Below are 15,638 nucleotides of genomic sequence, written 5' to 3'. Positions count from 1 at the left end.
AATACTATGTATCTATATTTCTATGGAGAGAGAAAGAGAGAGAGAGTGTAACACACGCTCTCTTGTGCGCGTTACTTTGTTTCTTTGACGTGTCCCATACAAAATTTTGTTGCTTTCACTTTGATGTTGACATTTGTTTTATCGCTTCTTTGCCACGTACCCCCTCCAGCACAACTCTCATGTTCTTCTGTTAAAAAAAGAAAGTTTCAAAATTAATATTCCCATCCTTTTCTTTTTCGACAAAAGTTTAGTTAACATATGTCTCTTTTTAACTTTTTATTTATACTAATCTTAATTTATATTTTTAAAATATATATTAACAAATTTTTTATAATAATACTAAATAAATAAATCTTTTTTAGTAATAAAATAATTTATTAGTTTCATAAAAATTATTTATATAAATATGTGCATAAATCATACATGCTTTTTTTTTGCCTTTTATTTTTTTCTTTTTTTTCTTTTTTCTTCTTCTACTATTGCATTTTGTATTTTTGTTACTTTTTTTCTTTTTTATTTTGCTTTTTTTCTTTATTTTTTTAAGAGTAAAAATAAAAGAAAATAAGAGAAATAGAATAAAAATCAAAAAGCAAATAAGAAGCGGAAGAAGTAGGATAAACAAAAAAAGTAGAATTTATGTGATTTCGTTTATAATATTTTATATTTTTTATTTTTATATTTATCATTAAAAAAAAACAAAAAATGAAATTAAAAATACAACATTTCTATATTTTTATTCACAAAATTGGGTGTTTTATCTTAAATGTTTATGGCAAAGGAGAGGGAAGGAATAATAAAAAAGAACAAAAGTTTTTGTATTTTTATTTATAAATTTTTATGTTATTTTTTTTTTTAATTTTATATTTTTATTTATAAAATTATGTGTTTTCTTTTCAAAGGTTTTATATTTTTTCTAAACATTTATTACTAGAGTTGAGGTGGAAAAGAAGTCAAAATATCAAAAAATTAGTAAAATTTTTGTACTTTTCTTAAATTTTTGTATTGTATATTATCGCCAACGTGGAAAAAAAAAATACACACTATGTTTTTATCCACAAGATGATGTGTTTTATTAAAAAATTTATGCTTTTTTTCAAATTTTTGTTATAAAATGTTGTTCCTAAAATAAACAATGAAAAGCGTAGAGTTTTATGAAATTAAACACAAAAATTTACGAAGATAAACACAAAATAATTATAGATAAAATAAAAAAATAAAATTTTTTAATTATAAAATTCATAATTTTTGTAAATAAGTATATAATATTCTTTTTTTACTATAAAAATTTGTAAATGGTTTAGAGAAAGGAGTTTGAATTTATAGTCTATTTTAAATTTTTTTTTATTTTTTACTTCTAAACTAAATTTAAAACTTAGTTATTGTTAAAACTGTTAAGTGAAAATTTTAAGAGATAATTTTATTTTATCTTTTTACAATGCAATAAAAAAAATAGAGTAATTCTTTATTTTTGAATAGTTGTGACTTCTGTAAAATAGACAATGCATAAGATACTTTTATTTTGTCTCGTATCGAAGAAAAATAGAAGAAGAATAAAGAAGAGAAAATTACATAGTTATGTATCCTAATTCAGTTATTATGTATAATGTGACTTACATCCAGTCTCCATCACAACAGCGGAAGACTTTTCAATATTTTTCACAATGTTTATAAAGACCAATTTTTTTTAGGATTCAATCCGATTCTATATGGGACAAACTCAACTTCTAACCAAACTAGATTTGGTTAGATTTACTCTCTAGACTTGCAACTACTATTCACCCAACTTAGCAAAAAAAAATTTCTCAATATCATTTGTAAAACAGAAATACATATAAAAGAGTTTGACATAATATAACTCTCTTTACCTTTTCTCTCAATGACTTTACTGATACCCCACTTAATGTATTTTTTCACTATGTTTACAAACACCAATTTTCTTAGGATTTAACCCAGTCTTATATGGGACAAACTCAGCTTCTATCCAAACTAGATTTGGCTAGGTTTACTCCCTAGACTTGCAACCACTAATTGTCCACCCAATTTAGCAAGAAAATCCCCTCAAAATCATTTGTACAAAATAGAAATACATATAAAAGCGTTTGACATAATTTTTTTACTTTTTTTAGATAACTCTCTTTGTCTTTTCTCTCAATGACTTTTACTAATACCTCACTTAATGCATTTTTTCATTGAAAAGAAACAAAGAAAGATGAACAAAGGTTAGCTTGAAAGTTATGAAGACTCAAACTTGTGTGCTCACTTCTTGTCCCATTCTCTGGTTGTTTACCCATTTAATAGAGGAGTAAAGCTTTCAAAGTTTGAAACTTGACTTGTACATCTTTGACTTCTTCTCCAAATAACACAGCAGCAGTAGCAACACAAAAGAGAAATTTGACAGTAGCAATGAATAAAACAAACATACATTCTTATCTAGCTACTTCTCTTTCTTCCTGTTTTAAATTTCTTCAAGGATATGAGTCATTCATAAATACTTTAGCTCTAAGTTTGGTTCTTGACCCTTGATTTATAGCAGAGCTTTATAACCTCCATTTTGTTCAAATTTTTCGCTCGTGCATATAGGAGGAAAGAATCTTCAAGAAGCAACAATGAAGCACAAAGAAAAAAATAATTTTCTGAATCACCTTTAGATTTGATCTTTTTTTTTTTAGGCCTAACTTTTGACTTTCTTCTTTTTTTTTCTTTTTTTTTTCTTAATTTTAGTAATTCACTTTTTCTTCTTGATTTGAACTCTAATAAGACATTCTTTTTCTTGCTTTTTTTTAAGATTTATTCACATGAGTTAGAGAAGAGAGAAGAGAGAGAATGAAATCGATTACTTTGGTTTTAGTTAAGAGAAAAATGAGTTGCTTCTCTCCATCTTGGATAGTGATATGTAACTATTTCTTGGGCCATCTGTTAGTGAATGAGCTAAAGGATATGATTATGAACTTGATCTAATATTGGCTAGTTTCTTCACACTTAGCCAAACACATTATTTACACACTTTTAAATTTTGGCTCAATGTTATAATGTTTGTTCATCATCAAAGTATTGTTATTGTTTTTTTTTTTCAAATTTAACAATTTTCTCCTTAATGACAAACATTATAAAATGAATTGTAAATAAAAGAAACGAAAAAAGTTAAAAGAACTTCTCTTTGGTGATTCATTCTTCAAGTTGAACTACCCTTTCTTTTATTCTGTTAGCTCTCTCTGAATGTGAGTTTTTTTCTCAACCTGTGATAATTATTCAAGAAGTAGTTTTTATGTAAAAAAATATACTCACAAATAATGTCAATTATCTAAAATTAAAAATAACTTTACAAGTAATCCTATGTACCAATCAAATCTAATGAACCAACCTGATAAAATAATTTTTTCAAATATTAATAAGGCTCTCAAAAATCGTTATTTAGTATTAAACAATTATATGACCAATATATCAATATGAAGAGTGATCAAAAAGCATTTTATCAAATCTAAAGCAAAACAACAGCTTCAATAAATCATTAACACCAACAAAATCATTACTGCTAAAAGTAAAATAGCAGCACCAACTAACCAGCAATTTATTTTTCATACTCACTCCCTCTTTTGTTATAAAAAAGAGGTAATATTTCCTTCACAAAAATTTGTTAGCTTTCAAAAATTGTATCAGTTCAATCAATTCAGAGTTAAAAGTCTATAAATCACTATTACCGTTATCCAAAACAAACTAAGAAGGTATCAAAGTAACATGATTTAAACATCAAAAAATAATATTTCATAATCTATATCAAAGACAAATGGCTTCGACATTAGATTCTTTATTTTCGGTTTCTAAGATATTTCCTTATTTTTGCTCAAATATCATTTGATCATCTTTCAATAATTTAATGTACTTCAAAAGTACCTCAACTCGGCTTTGAGATTTCCTCAAAGAATTTTTATTTTGAATAGCCAATCTCCTAACTTGTTGGCTTGCGTTAATCATATGCTTGGTCAGGTTCACAAATTCTTATAAGATATCTTTTACAAATTCATTGATCAAATACTTATTGGATGAAAATGTACTAGGAGGAAGGATGGTTTTATCTTCTTCTTCTTCTTCCCTAGCTGTGTCTTTAGTAGTCTTAGTCCTTCTTTTTAGTTTGTTTGACTGCACCACCGCCTTTAAGAAATAAAATTTTATTTTCTTGGGTCTTATTGTTCAGGTCAATACCAAAATACTCAAATAAACAAATAAAAAATATGACATATGGTAATGAAATTTTTTTATCACTTCGAATATAGTCATACATATGACGTATCATCAAATATGCAAATGAAATTTCAGTTTTGTTGATAATGTCATAGAGAACCAAGGTACTACAAAGAGTAACCCTTTGATATGAACTGCTTTATGGCAGGAGAATATGAGTAATGATACGGTGTAACTAGGCTTTAACAGGATCTAAAGCTCGGTGGTTAGGAGTGACACCATCTGTGAATGATATGTTCTCACATATGTTGGCCAAAATATCCTTGTATGAAATATCCAAATCATTGTCCCACTTATCAAAGAGATAAGCATTGACACCAACATTATAGTAATATAGGACTTTACTAATGGATTCTTTGTTCAAATGAATTTCACGGTCTTAACATAAGAGTGAACAGATACTTCATGGTAGTACATGTTGGCATAAAATTTTCGAACTAAATTGGAGTAAATTAACTTTCGAATTTCAAAAAGATTTTTCCATCCCAAATAAATAATATTATCAACAAAATTTATCCTTTTTTAGCCAGAGCCTTTAAATCAGCCACATAGATTGAGCACAATGGACAGTTAAACGTTATAGCTCTATAAAATTCAAAATTTATGTTAGAAAAGAATGGAAAAGGATCAAAATAAGAATATGAAAGGTAATAAGACTTGAACCTAACAGGATTATGATTTACAGGTTCTTTCACAAATTTAAAAAAGGATCTATAACTACCTTTGGTTGTTTTACTTGAATGTGTAGAACGTTTTTGTGGACGAGATGAAGAACATAGAGGAGGAGACAAGGATGGTTCTTCCTCTGTCATGGGCTTCTTTCCTTTAGCGGTGTTAGCCCTAGATGTCTCAATCTCTAGTGGTGCTATTGATGGGCGGCAAGAGATTGTCTTCATTTGTACCATGATTTCTGGAACAGGAGAGGAATGCAAAGAGAAATGAGAATATATGTAGATGTGGGTGTATGCTTGACTTTTTGGTGGAGGATTTTTTAGAGCACGATGGATACTAGTGTCTTTTTTAGTAACCACTTTCTTTCTCTTCTTTATGAATGCTTAATGAATGCGGTTATGAGAATGATGGAAGTTGAATGAGAAAATGAATGGTTTACAAAGAAAAACTGCTATAAATGCTTGAATTTTGATAGAGTTCATCATTAATTAAGATGGAATAAATTACCTCTTCAACTTGATCTTGATCAGCCATGAAGCAAGCATGATAGCTTCATGTTCAGAGTCTTTTTCTTCTGAATCATTTTTCAAGTCTTCTCATGAAGCTATCAGAATATTTTTCTTGTCCTTCCTTGTCTTATCTTTTTTCTTGAACTTGGGATAGTTATACTTATAGTGTTCTGCCTCCTTGCATTGATGACAATTAATTTTGTTGAGGTCTTTCTTGTGTTCCTTTGAACTTGAACTTTGCTGCTTTCTTTGTTCCTCGTGAGCTTCCTAACAATAAATACAATTTCTTCATCTGATAAACTATCATTAGAATCATCTTCCAATGACTCAATAGTAGACTTTAAAGCCACTCCTTTCTTTTTCATGTCACAATTTATGTGGGTGATTTCATAGACAAAGATTTTTTCTCTCAACTCATCATGTGACATCTGTTTCAGGTTGCCACTCTAAGCAATGACAGTTGCTTTTATTTTTCACTCTTTGGTAAGATTTTTCAGTATTTTTCTCACTAGCACTTGTTCAAAATGAGTCATCTCTATAACATCCAAGTTATTGATGATGACAAAGAACTTCTTGAACATTTCATCAATTGTTTCTCCTTCCTTCATAGCAAACATCTCGTATTCTTTTCTCAACATATCGATCCTTGTTTCCTTTACTTGTTCCGTATTCTCATGTGTGACTTGGAGTTTATCCCAAGTTTTTTTTTGCTATTTTGTACCTTGATATCTTCCGGTACTCCTCAAAGCTAATTGAGCAGTGCATCATATTGATTGCTTTGGCGTTCAACTCTATTTTTTTTTGTCTTCATCATTCAATTCAACTTTTTCTTTGGGTGTCACAATTTCTTCTACACTTGTTTTGGTTGAAACTTATGGACCATTTATAATTATCTTTCAGATGTTGTAGTCAACAGATTGGACAAATATCCACATTCTTTCTTTCCAGTAGTTGTAGTTCTTGCCGTTGAAGAAGGAAGGTCTGTTGTTGGACTGACTTTCAGTGAGTATATAAGCCACGACATTCGAACCCATGTTGTTGACCATTTGGATCTTTTCTCCAAACTGTAAAGCTTGACTTCTTTAAAATCAAGTTCTGATATCAATTAAAGGTTTGTGAATGACCTAAAGAAAGGGGTTGAATCTATGACCCTTTTTGAACGTCTTTTTGCCTTTTGCTTCTGACTGGATTTGGAACTTAGTTGTTATTAAGTCTGTCAAGTTGAAATTTTAGGAGACAATTTTATTTTGTCTCTTCACGATGCGAATGGGAATAGAGCAACTCTTTGCTTATGAATAGCTACGACTTATGTGAAATAGGCAATGCAGGAGACATTTTTATTTTGTCTCATATATATCGAGAAAAAATAGAAGACACAGTCATGTATCTTGATTCAGTTACCATGTGCAACATGACCTACATCTAGTCTCCCTTATAACAGTGGAGCAATTTTCACTATCTTTCACAATGTTTACAAACACAAATTTTCTTAGGATTCAACTCAATAATCCTATCTAAGACAAACCCATCTTCTACCCAAGTTAAATTTGACTAGGTTCACTTCCTATACTTACAACCACTAATTACTCACCCAACTTAGCAAGAAAATTTTCTCAAGATTATGTGTACAAAATAAAAATACAAACAAAAGAGTTTGACATAATTTTCTGACTTTTTCTAGATAACCCTCTTTGTCTCTTCTCTCAATAATTTTTACTGATATCTCTATAAATGCCCTTTTTTATTGAAAAAAATAAAGAAAGATCGACATTGAAGAACAGAAATAATATAAACTCATGAAAGAGAAGAATGGTTAGTTTAAAAGATATGAAGACCCAAACTTGTGTGCTCACTCTTTGCCCTAATATCTAACCGTTTACTCCTTTAATAAAGGAGTAAAGCTTCCAAAATTTGAAACTTGGCTTGAACATCTTTGACTTCTTATTCCACAAATAACATAGCAGCAGTGCAGATGAGAGATTTGATAGCAGCAGTGAATAAAAGCAAACATGCATTCTTACCAAAGTGCATCTCTTTTTTGCTTTTTCAAAATTCTTCAAAGATTTGAGCCATTTATTAATACTTTGACTCCAAGTTTGATTTTTAATCATTGATTTATAGTAGAATTTCATAACCTCCATTCTTTTTAAATTTTTTGTTATGTGCATGTAGGAGGAAAGTATCTTCAAGGCTAATTTTTTTGTATATTGTTTAAATATATGTGTAATACATTATTATTGGAAGATTGGATGTTTTTTTTGATATGGTGTTTTATTTAAATCGGACGGTCCGATTTGTTTGAAGAGAAAAATAAATTACAAATCGGAGGGTCCGATTTGTTTGGAGAAAAAGTAAACTACAAATTGGAGGGTCCGTTTTGTATTTTTTATTATTTTTTATTTTTTAAAATAAAAATCGGACGGTCCGATTTCAACATTAAAATTTTTTTTTTCGAATTCACAAATCGGACCGTCCGATTTGTGATTGTTTGTTTGAAAAAAAAAATAAAACAAACAAATCGGTGCATCCGATTTGTACATCCCATACCAATGTGAAACACACTTCTCTCTCTCCCACATAAAAAATAACAAGCGTATCTTCAACAAGCAATAATAAAGCACAAAAAAAAATAATTTTTTGATTCATCTTTGAATTTGATCTTTGCTTTTGAGTATTAACTTTTGATTTTTATCTTTTTTTTTCTTTTATTTCTTGATTTTGATAAAAAATTTTTGTATTTGAACCCTAATTAGATTTTTTTTCTTGCTTTCTTGTGAAACTTTTTTACGTGGGTTTAAAAAAAAGAGAGAAAATGAATTCAGTGATTTTCACTTTGGTTCAGAAGAAAATGAGTTGCTTCTCTCCATCTTAGATAGTGATAAGTAACTATTCATTGTACCATTTGTTAGTGAATAAGTTGAAGACTATGATCATGAACTTAATCTAATATTAGGCTAGTTCCTTCTAATTTTGGTCTGTACACTTAGCCAAACACATTATTCACACACTTTAAGTTTTTTGCCTAATATTATAATATTTGTTTATTATCAAATTATTATTATTATTTCTTCCAACTTAACATTCTATTTTCTTTTTTTTTTGGTTATTTTTGTTAATTTTTGTATTTTTTTGGCTTTTTTTCTTTTTTCTAAGCGAAGAAACAAAATAAAATAAGAGAAGAAGAATTAATTATACTTATATGCTTAAGCACGTGACAAAAATGCTTTTGTTTTATTTATTTATTTATTTTTATCTCCACTGTTTCATTTTTTTCAGTTTTTTATTCAATTCAGAGTGACGGATTTTGAGAGACGTACAATAAAATTCCATTATTACAATGTAATTTTCATGTCGTGTTAGTTTAATCGCTGCTTGATTTCATTACGAATATCGGATTAAGCTAGTATTTGCCTTTGTTTTTGTGATTTTTTTGGTTGTTGTGATTAATTTTTTATTTAATCAAAGCATTTGGAATGATGCACGCAAACTGCTTGATGAAAAGCCTCAGAAACAAGTTGGGTCATTCCCGTTCCTTTTAACGTATTTTAGTTGTTCTGCTACTGGATTGTACTAACTGGTAACTTTACTTGTGCTTTTTGAGCTTCCCGGTGATTACTGATTAGTGACTTAGTGTAATTTTTGTTCATTCTTCCAGTGCGCGCGGATTATTTCAGACTCTTAACTGAATCAATCCTTGCGTTTTCAGTTTCACCATTTCGTGCAACAGGATATAACTCATCCATATGTCACAAACTGTAACCATGTTCTTATTCTTCTTTAAAGCACTTCAGTAGTGTTGACTAAAAATTCAATGTTAAGGCGTAAGAGTGGATATTTTATAATTATTAAGAGTTAAGGGGTACTTTACAATTTTGCAAATAGAAAGGAGATGAATTTAATTGCTCTGAAACTATCCTCCGACACAGATTACAGAACCAATGGAAAAACCATCAGAAACCGAAGAACCCTCTTCAACTTCGTTGCCAGATCACCAAAACTGGATAGCGTGTGTAAAAGATTCTATTGCACTAACCTTATTATCGTTAATCAATTTTACTTTTTGATTAAAAGGATAATTTTTTTTCCCATTTCAGAGCACAAGATTTGCTGAGGGAGAAGCTGATCAGAGAGGATAGCTTCACATGGAAAATACCCGAAGACCGTTCGGATTCGGAGGAAGGATTATTGAGATACATTGGCGGAGTTGATATAAGCTTCTCAAAAGATGACCCATCAATGGCGTGTGGCACACTTGTGGTTTTGGACTTAAGAACTCTGCAAGTTGTTTATGAAGACTTCTCTTTGGTCAATATTCGAGTTCCCTATGTTCCTGGCTTCCTTGCATTCAGGGAGGTATATGTTCCTTTTTTTTTATGATTAAACTCAAAGATACATGTACCATTACTTGAAAAATTTGTGACATCAATTCAGTTCCTTTGTAACTATAGGTGACTTCAGGTTAATCTGAGATATATTTGACATTTGTCCCTTTCTTTTACCATTTGGATTCTATTTTTTAAGACAGAAATATACATTGTGACTACTCACATAAAAATTTTCATGTGAAGATGATAGCTAACATGTTGACACGTTCTGTTAAGTTAAATAATTTAGTTAAATATGTCAAAATATTTAACAATTCTCAAATATCATATTTAGATATAGGAATCTTCATGTGAGTAGGGCAAACAACCCAACCCTTGAAACATACTACAGCCCCAAGTGGCGAAGAGCCGACATCAGGGTACCAAACCTTCCCTAGAGTAACTTTTATCCATTGAGCAACAACCCTTCCACTCAACACCGTGGTCGGATCACTAAGTCTGACTTTCATCCCTACAGATCACTAAGGCTGACTTTCGTCCTGCTCAACGGGTCGGTCTTGCAGTAGTCACCAATATATAGATAGAGTGGATGATTAGATATTCACTTTTAGAAAATATAGAAAATATAAGAAAATTTTTGTCTCAGTCTCACTCTCTCTACAACTAAGTGTGTTTCTGGTTCTACTGTCTCTATGTTTCTCTTGCAGTGTCTAAGCACAGCCTGACAGATGAATTGATTCACAAATCTTTAAGGAACTAAACTTTGTCACAAATGGTTTAAACACTAAAATGATGTCATGCATACCTTTGAGGACCAATTAGCTAGGATAGTCTTTTCTCAATTTTGATTTATAATTTTCCTTACATTAAGTGTCTAAATTATTTGTTTCAGCTCTTGTTTTGATTAATCTTATAATATTTTAGGCCCCAATTCTTTTAGAGATTCTGGAGAAAATGAAAAAGAGTGGTAGTTCTTTCTACCCACAGGTGATTGTCGTATCTTATGTTAAAAAATAGTTCTAATTTGCTTAGTCTACCTTGTATATCGATTGGATGGTGTGTGGCTCATGTGGATCCTACACTCCATTTACCGTTGCAAGAGTGTGTTTCAAATATACTGAATTTTAAAATGAAGATTATTTACTTTGGAATTTTGTAGCAGTCTTTTTTCTTTTTGATGATTTTGTACGATGTTTTTGTCATCTGAATGGAAGTTGATTTTGGTGTTTATTGACAGTTGTTAATGGTTGATGGAAACGGAATACTACATCCCCGAGGCAAGTGCTTTTGTAAGAGATATGCCAATGTTATGCATCGTTCTTATACTGCTGTTTGTTTAAGCTAAAAAAATTCTTTTGAATTCTCAAAGAATTATAAATTTGAATTTATTTAGCAGTAGTGAATTTGAAATATAATACTGTATTTGCAGAGTAGCTGCTTTAAAGTGAGGAATTATTCATTGTCATTAGACTGTTCTCTTCTAGTAATGGGACATTGTTTTTCAAACATTTTGTATGCTTAGTAAACCGTCAATTTGTAACACTGGGTCATTGTTTTTCAAATATTTTTATGCTTTAATAGACCATGACATTGAATAGTGATTCAACCAGTGAATTTTTATCACTCCATTTCCAATGTCCAGGTTTTCCCCTAATGTAAATTATGTTTGCAACTTTTTCATGTTATAATTGATAAAAGATATAGAAATTTTAGCTTGTTATTAACTTACCATGTTTAAATGGAAATTCCCTAAATTAACTTATGCAGGCTTTGGCCTGGCCTGTCATCTAGGAGTTGAGGCAAATCTCCCAACCATTGGAATTGGAAAGAATGTTAGTATTGATAATATTCGATTTAATTCATTCTTATTGTCATGGTTAGTCATTTTTTTTATCTTGTACCTGTCACAAAACTGAGGAGCTTTTATTGATAGAAATTCTCTTATCGATCATTTAAGAGATTTTGTACTCTCTTTTGTTCTTACAATCAAGAAGAAGAATTGCCGTTTAAATACTCGAACACTTATTCTTTACCTGTGTATGTTCCAGTTGCATCATGTGGATGGTCTTAATCAATCTAGGGTTAGAGAGCTTCTTGAAGCTGGAGAAAATTCTTGTAAAGATTTCATTAATTTGGTAGGTTGCTCAGGGCATATATGGGGAGCGGTAAGTCATTCATCTAAGACCAAACTAGCTATTTGGTAACTCAGTGGTACATGTGACTTGGTTTTAGCTCCTGAACGATACATGTTAGCATCAGTTTTAGTCTTTAAAGATTGTAACATAATTTTAGTTAAAAAATTTCATGTGCCATCTATTTGATCCTTTGTTCAGGTAAATTCATTAATTTATTTGAGGTCAACATCTATTGTTTAAGGACCAAAGTGATGTTACATGTATTTTTTTCAAATACTAAATTGATGTAAAAAATCCTCCATGGACCAAACTAATGTGAGCGTACATCTTTCAGGGACTAAACTGATGTCACAAATCTTTTAAAAATCAAACTAATGTCACCTATATCATTGTGGGACTAAATAGCAAGTTTACTCTTTGAATTAACGGCATTTTGTTATTTGTTACACTAACTGCTGTGGTGAGCACAAGCCATTGGAAAAGTCCGTGCCATATTGCTGGCATGTTATGAATTGCTATCCAGCTTAGACTTACACATGCTGCTAAAATCCAGTTTCAAGTATTTATACAGTTATAAATATTTATTGAATCAGTTTTTTTTTTTCCAAAACAATATGTTTAGGCCATGAGGTCTACACAAGGATCTATAAAGCCAATATTTATATCAATTGGTCATCGGATTTCACTTCAAACTGCTCTTAGACTAGTTCAGATGACTTGCAAGTATCGTGTTCCCGAGCCAACTAGACAGGTGAAATTATTTGTCTTTTGAAAGCTTTTGATATCTCATTAGTTTCACATCTCTTCATATAAATCGTATGTCCATTACTAGATACAAGTAAACTATTTACAAGAATTAATCCTATAAATTGAATATTTATGGCTTTTATTTCTAGTTCTTTATTTCATGTTAGGACACTATAGCAGTCTTGGTTCATTGAGAAGAGTTGTTAAGGACTTAAAGGGAAAGAAAGGAAAAGTTTTGAAAACTAATCACTATGTTCTTTTTTATCTGAGACCCACTAAAAAACCTTTTGGTTTACCACAACTTTTTGGTTTTGTTTTGAACATTGTAATAAGAAAAAATGTAGAAACAATCAAATCTTATTTTATGATTTTTTTTTCTCCATAAAATCCTGTAAATAAAAAAAATTACTAGAAATAAAAATACAAACCCTTGATGGTTCAACCAGTGTTACTGCTATCAAAAGCACACTTGGACACTAGCAGCTGTGGAAAAATAGTTTTGCACTTCTCACATTTTGAGGCGCACTAGGTTGAATAGAATGGAGCCGGTTCAATTAAATAGGTAGGTGCACTGGGTTGAATGGAGGCATGGGGCGTGATTTCTTAGCTTTTGAGGTAGTGTTGGAGAACCAACTAAAAATACAAATAGTTGATATAATAAAGATTAAAACTTGTTTGAAAGAAAAATACAATGAAATAGTGAGTTTGAAATCTAATTATTAAATTTGGTTGTCAAATTATTGCACCTTTTTTTTATCGAGAGAATGAAATGACGTTTATATCCTTATTTTAATGACTAGTGTTTTAATTCATTCTATTATTATTAACTGAGTGTAAAACTCAACCATGTGAAACTAGTTAAGATGGTAAATATCTTAATTCTAACTGTCTATTAATTTATTATTTTATTTATTAATTGTGTAAAAATAATAATTGTAAGATTAGTTAAGATGGTAAACATTTACATTCTAATCAAGAGGTTATGGTATTTTAAGAATAAAAATTTGTTCACGAACAAAAGCTATCTAATTTCCATATATAATAGATTAATAAACACCACATTTTTTTATAATTAATTTTAGGGTTTATCTATCGTGTGCCCTAAGATTACATGTTAAAATTATAAAATAAAAAAGTTTTTATTGAAAATATAAAAAATTAAAGTTTTCAATGTATTTGTTTTGTATTTATTAAATGAAAGCATTTAAATTTTTTTATTAATGGTAAGCTTATCATATGTTTATGTTTAATAAATGTCATTTATTTAAGGGTATAGTTATAATCTTGTTTGGAAAAACTGCATATCCAAGTCTCAATGTCTCATGAACAATTTGTTCCTTTTCTCCATTTTCTTTGACAACCAACCAAAGAAAATCTACTTTTCTCCCCATCCTCTTTTTGCTGTTTTTTCTTCTTTCCTTCCTTTTTTTTTTCTTGAGGACCAAACAATGGGTAAATTTAATCTTTCTTTTCCTTGATCAACTTTAGTTTTTTTTTTTCTATTTTTGGTGAATTTTGGGCATCCGATAAAATTGCTTTTGGGTATTAACTTATTATTATGCCTTATTGAAGGATTTGTGTCTAATTATCAAGACGTTTTGAGCCTTTCGCACCTTAAGGGCACCTTTAGCCTTTGACTACTACCTTGGGTTCAACTCAAAAAATCTTGTATTGCGAAGTATTCTCTAGATGATCCATGAGATGTTGCTGCATCTCACATTCTTAATGTCCTTACAACATCTATCATTTTGAAGGGTTTTATTTTTCAGAACCGCTCCAGTTACTGGCTATGTTTCAATTCTTTGGTAACTAATGAAACTGGAAAATGCATCCACTTCTTTCATCTGTATTTTTACTGCAGGCCGATATAAGATCCAGAGACTACATTCGGAAGCTCAAAATGAATGCCAGAATGAAGTAATTTCACTGATACAGTACATTATTAATGCTCATTGTTTCTTGAACATTGATGCTACAATGAATTAAATAAGATTACAGAACCTTGAGATATAAACTTTATTGCTCTTGGCCTTGCTTTGGTTCCAAATACAGATTTCTCATTGGTGAGACTTACTTGAACTGGAAACAGATGTTGCAAATGTGTTGCAAACCATGATGGTTATTACAAGATGATAGTAGGTGGCAAAACTGTATCGACCACTTGTAAACAATAAAGGTGATGAGATTAATGTTTGATTAGTCACATGATATTGTTGTGAATTGTGGCACAACTGTAATGAAATTATGAAAATGGGACATTGTTATGATCCTGAAAAATTGGCCCAAGCTAAAATGGGCAAGAGAAATCCGAAGGGAAAGATGGTGTTACGTTGGGTAACCGGAGGTTGATAGACTGGACACGCACAGTTGGCCCAATCGTTTTGGAAAGGAGGCCTTCAAACTTGATCCCGCGCGTGAGACCTCTGTCCGACTTGTGTGCGAAGGAAGGAGAAGGGGATGGTACCTGCAAAGACACTCCGATACCTAAGTTAGCAAGGGTCTCAGTAGGTTTAGAGAGTATGGGAACTTAGGAATACCTGAGGGTTGTCAGTGTACTTATAGTGGTGAACCCATAACCACCGTTGGAGTGGTTCTACCTTTCAAGGAGGATAACCGTCCCTTTATCTTAGGGAGGTTAAGATTTGACTCCTGGAATGGGTTGAGAGATTCTAGGAGTAGTTACTTATTTGAATAAGTGTTATCTGCCAACTAATCTTCGTCCCCGATTTTTTTATGGCAGAACCTATGTCGAACCCGACCTCTTACGAGGAGGTCGGTTTGCAGAGGATGGCCAATCCTGTGGATTGGGCTTCTACGTACTATTGGATCTGAGCCCCGTCGTTGGACCTGGGTATGAACAGATAGTATGACCGTGATTCCATAGATTCAAGTGTAGGTTGTACATGATTTTGATTTTTGATCCATATCCCCATGAATTTTGTCTCAGTACTTTCTTTATAATCACACTCCAATTATTTCCCAGATTTACATACATACATCTCAGACAACCC

The 15,638-nt window shown here is 30.8% G+C and overlaps 1 protein-coding gene across 8 annotated transcripts; it reads left to right on the top strand.

The window, feature by feature from the left end:
* The first annotated feature begins 8,692 nt into the window (after nt 1-8,692).
* On the top strand, nt 8,693-15,611 carry LOC107495359 (uncharacterized). 8 transcript variants are annotated; one of them, XM_052262598.1, is made up of 11 exons: nt 8,766-8,934; nt 9,076-9,175; nt 9,347-9,426; nt 9,515-9,773; nt 10,670-10,732; nt 10,983-11,022; nt 11,513-11,577; nt 11,794-11,910; nt 12,503-12,631; nt 14,489-14,544; nt 14,680-15,609. In XM_052262598.1, the coding sequence occupies exons 2-11, from the start codon at nt 9,164-9,166 to the stop codon at nt 14,741-14,743; spliced, it is 885 nt and encodes a 294-aa protein (XP_052118558.1). In that variant the 5' UTR covers nt 8,766-8,934; nt 9,076-9,163; the 3' UTR covers nt 14,744-15,609. The 8 variants fall into 8 exon arrangements, with proteins under 8 accessions (XP_052118561.1, XP_052118558.1, XP_052118557.1 ...); XM_052262597.1 differs by having other exon boundaries at nt 8,766-8,997; XM_052262601.1 differs by lacking the exons at nt 8,766-8,934; nt 9,076-9,175 and adding an exon at nt 8,693-8,759 and having other exon boundaries at nt 14,680-15,608.
* Nucleotides 15,612-15,638: the final 27 nt, after the last annotated feature.

This window comes from Arachis duranensis, chromosome 6 (genome assembly GCF_000817695.3).
Source record: "Arachis duranensis cultivar V14167 chromosome 6, aradu.V14167.gnm2.J7QH, whole genome shotgun sequence".
In the NCBI taxonomy this organism is placed as follows: domain Eukaryota; kingdom Viridiplantae; phylum Streptophyta; class Magnoliopsida; order Fabales; family Fabaceae; genus Arachis; species Arachis duranensis.
This window is presented reverse-complemented; position numbering and strand designations above follow the sequence as displayed.